Consider the following 9,934-nt stretch of genomic DNA (forward strand, 5'->3'; position numbering starts at 1 on the left):
TCCTTCTTCTCTGTGTTTTCTGTCTCTTTTTTGTCTCCACTTCCTCCGCTCTACCCTCCCTCCTCTGCCCTCCCCTCCCCCTCCCCTCCCCCTTACCATGTTTGATAAGTGCTGCTTCTAACCATGCTCCACCTCACCTCCCTGCCCATCCACACACAAACCCCGCCCGGTGTCTGTGAACGTATGTCATGCTCGTATGTTTGTCTGATTGTGTGACGTGTGTTGGTCACGTTTTTGGTTTGTCTGCGTGTGTGTGTGTGTGTGCGTTGGGCGGGGTACTCCTCCTGTTCCTCCCCCTCCTCCCAGCCTAAACATGCCAGGCTCCCGCGCCTCCACTGCCTCCGCCGCTGCCGTCCTCTCCTCCTCCTCCTCGCGTCCCCGCCACAACAAGTCCCTGTCCTCCTCCAATCATCCATGCCCCTCTGACCTGCACGCACCACGGCCCAGGCAAGTCTCTCACTCACTCACTCACACACACACACACACACACATGGATACAATCACAGCTGTCTCAGCCCCTTTGAGCAAGTACCACTTTACTCATCACAGATCATCATCCCTCCCTCATGAACACGATGGACAAAAGGGAAAAAGTAGAGCTAAAGGAAGGAAGAATAATAATTAGATATCTGTATAGATCACTAATATATATATATATATATATATCACCTATATATATATATATATATATTATCACTAACAGCAAGACTATTGAGAGCAGCATTTCTAAGACCAGCCATCATAGACTCAACAGTTACTTAGCAACAGCCAGGAAGTAGATTGTGGAACTCAGAAGGCTGTACAAGCTAAACTCAGTGGAGATGTTGACAGATCTTGTCTTGGCCAATCAGTCGGTCTCAAACCTCCCACTACCCAGCGGGTCAGAGCTTGAGAACAAGATGAGCAGGTTTGTCACTGTACTGTACCTCTGACAGAACAGAGGTAGTTTTTTCGTTGTTGTCTTGTTTAGTTTCCCGACAGATAGAAAAACAAACAAATTCATAGAAGAGACATCGATGGACCAGCAGGGATCAGCTTTCCAAGTGCAGAGGTCTCAATAAGCTAATTTACTGTTCATATTATGTTATTATTATTAATAAAGGGAAGAAAAGAACGAAAAAGGACTTTTGACATACGACCAGAAATTCCACCAGGCCATCACGGGCCTCTAAACCGACGAGATCTGATAATTGTAGCTCCCCAACCAACAGACATTGGACAATTTGCAGGGTTATTGGGGGGGAAAAACACACAGACTAATGTTTACATTTACAGGTAAGTTGCTAATCTGTAAACTGCATTCTTAAGAGTCTGTGTCACGGGCTGGATGGCGTCACTATCTTATAGGGCAAGTCAGAGGTTAAAATGAAATGATTCAAACGACTATTGTAATATATTTTCCATCTGCTTAGATTGAAAGTCAGCAGTTACTACAATTGTTTAGTCATTAATAATAATTAAAAAATCCTACTTTTTTCCCCCATATAACTGTTAGTGATCTGGGGAGAACCAGAGAACATGCTGATGTAAAAGTGTTGACGCATGTAGCCGTATCATCTGTTGCATGTAAAGATATTTAAATATTTAATTTGCACACATTGTGTGCGTCGACAAAAGGATTTCCCCTGGCTATCAGCCCTGTGTAAACAGCTGGGGTCCCTTTTTGTTACGGTTCCCACAGCGAGCAAGGGCTCTCTCATGCAGCCTCAATCTGTAACGCAAACCCATTTCAGTCCTGAGGTTGCCCGGGAAAAGCCCGTCTTCATCTCGTGAGCGTTCACTGTACGCTGAAGGAAAGAAATGGAGTGATGACCTAACTGTTGCTGGTCATGTGGCTGAACTCTAGTCTGTGTGTATTTCTGTGTGCTCTGCTTTGTTGTTTCGCTGGCCTGCTTGATAGTGTCTGCTTCATGAGCTACTTTGATATTATTGAGTTTTAGTCATCAAAAAAATCAGCCACGTGCCTCAGGATGTGGTGGAAAGTCTTTGAATATGTTCTTCTGCCTCCTTAAATACGTTAAATGCCAGCGGTATTTCCCTTCAGCCTCAGAGACGCCCATTCTTTTTGTGGCCATTGTCTAGTCACTAGACAACGAGACTAGACTCTCCTGAAGCCCCGCCCCCACCCCCCCCAAATGTCAGGCTGAAATTCCAGCAGAGCAAATGTCAAGGTGGACCTCTGGCTGTATGTGCTTTTTGTCTGCTCTCTGTTGAAGTGTTGTTCCGTTGCATGCATCGTTCAGCAGTGAGCTCGGGCCGTTCAGAACCTGGTTGGGAACGCTGGAGAGAAGGTACCGCTCCAACACACAGACTGTACCCGGAGTGAGGAGGAGGTAACCTCAGGACACGGTCTGTGTCCCCAAGTCCCACCTCATTCCTGCTTTTCCTCCAGCCGTCCCCGATTTCCCCTCTGGGAAAACATTTCAAACACCAATCTCATGAATCGACATTAAGTGAAAGGACCCGTTTGGCTGCGCGAGTGTTCATGGCGTGCCGCGATGAAGCGAGCGGCGCTGCCCAACAGGGAGCGCCGCATTTGTATAACGAAGAGGTGCAGTCAACTTTTACGCAAATCACGTGTTCCCACCATGAATACACGAAGCGCGCCTCCACCTCCTGCCACGCCGCCTGCGAGCGCACCTTTAGATGCTTAAACTCCGCTTACTGCTCTTGTCCCCAGGTGACAACGGAATGCTCCCACATGTTGGAACCGATTAGAGGATATTGCAGCTATAATCCTCTTTGCAACACGTGGTCCTCTCCAGTCAACCGCCCTCCTCTTTATAACTATAATACGTCACCAAGGTCCCCACTAACCCGTATGCATAGAAGAGCTGTGTGTGTGTGTGTGTGTGTGTGTGTATTTCGTCCTCCAAAGCAAAGGATGTGTTGAAGCTGTCCATCGCACAGCTGGACTGTCGTCCTGACTCAAGTCTCCGTTTGCCTAACCCTAAACCACAAGACTTTGGATTGTGTCCCTCCTCATTGATGGGTGAAGTTGTATCGCAGAGCAACAGATACACACCAAGACAAGTGGGAGATTATATAATGAACTGAAACTATATGTTTTTGGTTTTAATCGTGGGCAAAGCATTTCCCCGGATGCTTATGCTGAGTAGTTACAGCCGTGTGTGTGTGTGTGTGTGTCCTTGTGACTCTAAATATGGATTTGACTGATTTATGGGATTATATGAAACATCAGGGCAGATGTTGATCAGACGTAGGTACTTGTGTGATCTTACACTGAGGTAAGTAGCACATCAGAAAGAAAAGACTTTCCTCTGTTTGTCTAACTGTGTGTTTCTCTCCCACACCCCTCCTCTACACTCCCACCCCCTCTTTTATAACTCTGTTCTTCCTTTTCTTTCTACTTTGTTCATCTACCTTTCCCATCGGCTTCCTTTCCTGCGTTCTCTTCCCTTGTCTTCTGTCAAATCCACCCTAATTTCTTTCACATTTGCACCTCCTCTTCTCTTCTGTCATCACACCTACCAACCTCTTCCCATATCCCGCTTTAATCTTTTCACACCTCTTCTTCTTCACATCCGCCCCCTCGGCTCTTCTAAACCCTCCCCTCTCCTCTGCATCACCTTTTCTTTACCAACCCCTCGCTCCGTCTTCCACCTCTTTCTCCCCCCCACTCCTCCTCTATAGTGCCCCAACTCAGCGGGCGCCCGGTGCCTCCCCATCTGCCCACAACATCAGCAGCGCCACCTCGTCAGACCGTACCAACTTCTCTCGAGGGGTGGGCATCCGCAGCACATTCCACGCGGGCCAGCAGCGGGGCGCCCGGGACCAGCAGGGCTCCGCCTACCCCGGCGGACCCGCGTCCCCGTCACTGTCGCACGGCAACAGCCAGGCCCGGAGGACGCACGCCACCACGGGGATTTTCAGCAAGTTCACCTCCAAGTTTGTACGCAGGTGAGCAGCAGAAGAAAAAAAAGGAAGGGTGAATAGTTAAGATCATAACCTGAGAAGCAGGACAGATGTGACGGGGGAGGACGTGTGGCAGACGAGGTTTGTAGCTCAGTCGATGCCGAGCAGCTGATCTATTTATTATCCAGCTACTTTGCAGTTGGAAGCTTCTTCTGAGAACTGAGGTCTGAGCTTTATGGAGGAAATCACTGGGTTTACGTTACAAGTCACTTCATGTGCTCGCTTCCTCTCAAGAACAGCGCGGCGTACGTCCGCGTCATCACTGGTTCTCCGAGTATTTCTTTCAAGGAGCTGGTCTCATCCCATCCCTATCACTCAACTTGTGCTGATCTGTAACTCTGCTGCGAGCAGAAAGGGGGAGGAAGAGAACAGCTGCGTCTCCTCTATAATTTAGTTTGGAGCGGTGGTGACTGAGGAGTAATTTGGGTTTTGGTTCCACGTCTAGCCCAGTTCTCCTCTGCGTCTTCCACTGCAGGTTGCAGCACTAAAACGACCCGTATGGGTCGCTGGTTGTAATCAGTGCTTTAGTCCAGAGCTGGTTGTTATTGTTGTTGTTGTCTTGCCCATGGAAGTGCAATCAGCTTAGATCCAGCTGTGTAAATATGAGGTGAAGAAAGTACATTGTGGTTATAAAATGGAAAGTGAAGAAAAAAAAACTGACGATATAGTATAAACAACTCTGACTGCAGTCTCCATTGGTTTCTACGAGTTTTATCAATAAAGGCTCAGATGACGTTTGTTCTGATCGATGTATGAAGTCCGTACGCCGCTGAGTCAGAGCGAGAGGAAAGTAGACGACGTAAGACATACTGTCGTGTGTGTGTGTGTGTGTGTGTGTGTGTGTGTGTGTGTGTGTGTGTGTGTGTGTGTGTGTGTGTGTGTGTGTGTGTGTGTGTGTGTGTGTGTGTGTGTGTGTGTGTGTGTGTGTGTGTGTGTGTGTGTGTGTGTGTGTGTGTGTCACAGCTACTTTCTAGACCTCCCACTCAGGGATACTGTAGCTCCGTGGCGACAGTATCCATGGTTACACCGGAGATATCACTTTTCCCTCAACTATAAATACCGCTAGTGGGGACACCTTGGCACACATGCACACACACACAACTTGGCGTGCTGGTAGGTAGTGGAGACAGAGAGATTGTGTTGCATTTGTACAGTTTGACCAAACACACAAATATAAATACACACACACTAAAGCTATGTCTTTTATTAACATATCATATAACCTCACCACTGCATTTCCCTGCTTGATCTGGAGAGTTTCTCCGGTACACGTGTGTGTGTGTGTGCGCCAGATTACGTTTCCCACTGTGTGTTAAAGGTTAAGTTGTTGCTTATTCTGTGCATTCCCATTTGAAACGTGTCTGTCTGCACAGGAGGTGGTTTTCGCTGCCTTTTTAAAAACGAAATGTTGTGACCTTTTGAGCTGTTCACCTCCCAAAAACTTCTTTTCAGGATCAGCCAGGACGGCTCCGTACACGGAGGAGCGCTTTATTTCGTTTTGGGGTGGGGGGGGGGGGGGTTGAATGTGTTCAAACTGGTTCACTTTATGGAATTCTTTCCACAGAGCTCATTAAATCCCTCCCAAGGTGTTCTGTTGTGCGTTTGACAATGTCTGTTCCCACATTCACACCAGCGATTAAACATTTAAACACGTTCGGATTGAAAGTGGACGGCAGTCACACTGTTTGTGTTTTATTTCTTGGGTAATGTGATGTGGGCGGCGCTGGCTGCTTCCGGCCCCAGTGAGCCCGGTTCATGTTGGACAGTTTGCTATAAAGTTTGCTGCTCAGAGGGCGGCTTGTCTTCCACAGGAAAGTCATGAATCTAAATGTTTTTATATATACGTTTGTTTCTCTTTTTTTATCCCTCTTTTGTTTTTGTAGAAATCTCTCGTTCAGGTTTCCGAGAAGGTAGGCACCACCCCCAACGTTAAATATAACCCCTTGATATATATATATATACGTATATTCTCCTCTTCATATATATTTTACGTATATATATATTTCCTCCCCTTTTTGGTGTTTCGTGCAGCTTGTTGTTCAAATCTTCCTTTTGTGCCTTGAGCCTCATCTTTCCTCTTTTTTTCTGTGGTTAGCCCCTTTTTTTGAGCCTTCTGGTTTTGCGTGCCGTGTTTTGGTCCATTTTTATTTATTTCCTTTTTTACTAACTTCGCCCTCACCCAGCCGCCCATTCACTTAACTCACTCACCCCATCATCATCATCATGCGGCGCAATAACACCTCACCCCTCTTCCTCTTTGTCCCACATCGTCCCTCCCACCCACCTCCGCATCCTTCCTTTTTTAAATATTTATTGACCAGGTGAAGCATGTGTGAGCTTGTGTCCGCCTTGTAGCGTCCCAGATTTAGGTGGAGTCTTGATGGTGCGCTCGACCAAACTACTCCTTTTTAGCTTGTAGTTTTCTGCGTACGCAGCTGAGTCGGAGCGAGAGAAAAGTAACAGAGTGCGGTGGTGAAGGAGCAGCGAGGCGGACTGTCGTGATGTAAAGGGAGGCCAATCAGAATGGAGGAGGGGAGGGGACAGGAAGTGAGCGTTTAAAGGTGGCAGCAAAGTAGGAGACTGAAAGCTAAAGGAGTTCAGGTTGAGTCTCGGCAGTGCATTAGATCAAACTACTCATTTATCGCTTCTCTTCCAGTGATGTTGTGCCTCTTTTGAGGGTTTTTTAGACATCTCCAACCCCAACTGGTGAGGTGATGGTGTCAAAATGTCACCGCATGACTAGCATGTCCATGAAGAAGCACACGAGAGAGAAAAGAAGCTCAGGTACAGGAGACCTAAGGTGTTATAATAAACCCAGAGTTTGTTTCATGTTGCTAACCATCATCCAAGCTTATCGCCTACCACACTACCTCCCATCTCACCTCCGCTTCCATTGGTCCGGCCTCTGAAATCAAATTAAGATTCACGAGGTTGTGTTTCTTGTATTTGGTGCAAGTTTTTCAGGATCCCAGCGGGCGGGTGATTTATAATAAAAAGCCTGCGGGTTTAGCTGGAAGTTGTGATGGAGAGGAGGAGGAGAGGAGGAGAGGACCCGGGAGGGACGGAGCTGCTGTATTTCTCCGGCTGCACGCTTCCTTTCTTTTATTGCTCTGTTCTCACTCTGGCACTGGCTCTCTAACAACAACAACAACAACAGAACTGGATGGCTTTGACCTACTCTGGCTGGAAAATAGCTTTTTATGCTATGGACACACACACACACATGACTTTTGCTCAGAGGCACACACACCCCACCATGAACACACGGCTCGTCTGGCATGCAGATGAAGACACGATGACACATCCTCCATGAACGATGTCCATGCTGAACACGTCTCACACACTTTAGAGTGTGTTGTCTGCTTGTCACCAGCAGGTGGAGCGACGCTCCTCTTGATCCGGACCGTTGCTCCACCTGGTGGTTAGAAGTGGTACTACTGCAGTGAAGCCTTTGGCTTTCTCATACATGATTTACATTTGAAGCATGAGACGGAGAAATAATGAATCTGCCTCAAAAAGAAATGTTTGTGTACATTTGGGATGTTGTTTATGGATCGCTGCACGCATTCACAGCCCATGTGGCGCACAGTGAAAGCATCTAAAGTAATCGTCTCATCAGTGTACCCTCAACGACATAGTACCCCTCCTTTTTGGAGCCATTTTGCATCCCCTGATCTTAAACTAAATCATGCCAAAGGGCACACATTGCTTCATGTTACCTCATTTCAGAAATCCTTGTGTAACTGTTTTCCACTTCTCCAACTTGTCGTTTTTCCATGTCTATATTTTTAACCATATTTCTGTTGCAGATGGTTTTTCTCATGATGTTTTGGTTCATCATTTTATTTTTGAATGTGTCAAAACGAAAAAGTGATGTCCTTCCCCACAACCGAATGCATTTAAGACCGTAAACTGTTGAATTTGTCGTGTGTGTGTCTGCATGTGTTCACGTTTCCCGTCTTTGTGTTTCCTTGTTGTTTGCTCCGTTAAGTTTGTTTCGTATGTTTTCAGTCTCGTCTGCAGGTATGAGAGAGCGTGTGTGTGTGTGTGTGTGTGTGTGTTACACATGTGTTGTATAGGACTTTTAAACAGCCTGTGCAGGTCCAGTGTTACTAATTGAGGTTTTACTGCAGCGGGGTCCATGAGCCTAACCTCCTGTGAGCCGCACCACTCGCCCTCACCGTGCCGACCGCCGTGCTCCAAACCGTCCGGGTCCAAGTGGCGCCGTCTCACATCCGTTTCCAACAGAACATTTTGTATTAGCCAATCGGTCCATATTGCGACGCATTCACAACATTTCAATCGAGACTCCCCCGAGCCATCCCATTCTCACGTAGCTTTTCATTTACGCGACATCTGGATCAGCCGCTGTCATTTTAAACTTCCCCCAGGTCACCTTAAAAACATTGAACGGCCGTTACTAAGTGGGCTTTAAATATATAAACGCTGCATAACTCTTTGCGTTTTATCGACTCATCTTCTCCACCCCTTGAACACTTGGCACGCCCCCCTCACCGAGGAGCGGCGGTCCAGTGACTCGCACCGGGGATCTGGACTTAAACTTGAACAGTTGGAGCGCAAATGAGATATTAGGCGCCGGTGCCCGACGTGGTCGGATTGGAGCGTTCAGGCGGGCACGGCGAGCAGGCGACTGTGTGTGTGTGTGTGTTCAGCCAGCTGATTTTCTGTCTGTGTAACAGTCCAGTTGTTGTCTTTAGCCCTCAAAAAGACTAAACTTGTGTTGATTTTTCTCGAGGAGTCCGTTTGAGGGAGAGGGTCAGGATGAGGGGAGCAGGTGAGATACAGAGCAGCCCCGAAAAACCCCCAAAACCTCAGAAAACCGCCCGCCGATCAGTAGACCGGAGCCAATCAGTCGTGGATCTCTGAGCTTGTTGTGAATGGCTTTGAGGGGGGGGGGGAAGGGGGGCGAGCTGGGATGTAATTGGTTGGTGACGGTGATAACGATTTAACCAATCAGGGGCCGGGAGACCAGCGGTGAATGGTGGCACCCCAGAGTGAGAGTGGAGGTTGACCTGCATGTGTGTGCGACGGCTGGATTTAAGTTGAAGGACCCAAATGTGTGTTTGTGTGCAAGCAGACTTTTAAAAATTAATTGTGTCGCACACAGACGTGTCGCCACACGGCATCAGAGAGAAACGCACAAACACACACGGGGGTACCTAAAGAAATTGTTGCTTTTTTTTTGCTTTTTGCTTCTCCATTCATTTCCACGACCTCATCATCCCCCTCTTCCTCTCAATCCTCCCTCCTCCCCTGCTTTTTGTCTCCACTTTTAAAATAATTCTCTAAATTCTGACAATTTTCATCTTTTTTCTCTCTCTCTCTCTTCCTCTTTTCCCCCTGCCACTCATCTCCTTTCCCTCGCCCTTTTTTCCTCTTCCCCTCTCTCCTTCTCTTCCACCCTCCCATCGCTCACCCAGGTCCATGCTGAGCAGCACAGTGGACAAGTCGGAGAAGATGTTCGGGGGCGTTCTCTCGTCTTCCTCCAACAACGACGAGAACAACTCTTCCCCGGGATCCGTGAACACGGGTACGTTCGCTCCCGCTCCGCTTCGGTCGTCGGGCGAGCGGAACGACGTCCTCCTCTTCTTCATTTGTACAAACGAGTCCACCCAGTTTTTCAAACTCGGGAGCCATTTCCTCGTCACGTTGCTGCATTGGTTTAAGCTCCTCCCCTTTGATGGTGTTATTCGCATAAGTAAAAAAAGTATTAAACCGAATCACATGGAATTTGGTGGGATGATTGGTTATTATCCGGGGACCATTCGCTTCGATTATAGGATCGATCGGGTCAAAGGTCAAGGTCATGAAAAGGTCAAAATCTTCTTTGTACCATAGCACGGTCAATTTGTATCCAATTGTCATGCAACTAATGCCAACATGTTCATAATTCAATGCCCAATCTTGTGATATGCGACGGTATGCGCTCTACCGAGTGCCCGCTCCAGTTCATGTTTTTTTTAATCCTCCCCCTCAG

General features: G+C 47.6%; 1 protein-coding gene across 7 annotated transcripts in view; it reads left to right on the top strand.

The window, feature by feature from the left end:
• mark2b (MAP/microtubule affinity-regulating kinase 2b) overlaps window positions 1-9,934 on the top strand; it is a 46,663-nt gene that overhangs the window by 35,064 nt on the left and 1,665 nt on the right. For 2 of the 7 annotated variants that reach the window (XM_056442325.1, XM_056442319.1), the window contains 5 exons: window positions 307-447; window positions 3,655-3,921; window positions 5,820-5,846; window positions 8,693-8,731; window positions 9,378-9,487. In XM_056442325.1, the coding sequence (XP_056298300.1) occupies window positions 307-447; window positions 3,655-3,921; window positions 5,820-5,846; window positions 8,693-8,731; window positions 9,378-9,487 (584 nt within the window). The remainder of the gene's footprint in view (window positions 1-306; window positions 448-3,654; window positions 3,922-5,819; window positions 5,847-8,692; window positions 8,732-9,377; window positions 9,488-9,934) is intronic. The other 5 variants (XM_056442320.1, XM_056442323.1, XM_056442321.1 and 2 more) reach the window with 5 other exon arrangements.

Source organism: Pseudoliparis swirei, chromosome 21, assembly GCF_029220125.1.
Source record: "Pseudoliparis swirei isolate HS2019 ecotype Mariana Trench chromosome 21, NWPU_hadal_v1, whole genome shotgun sequence".
NCBI lineage: Eukaryota > Metazoa > Chordata > Actinopteri > Perciformes > Liparidae > Pseudoliparis > Pseudoliparis swirei.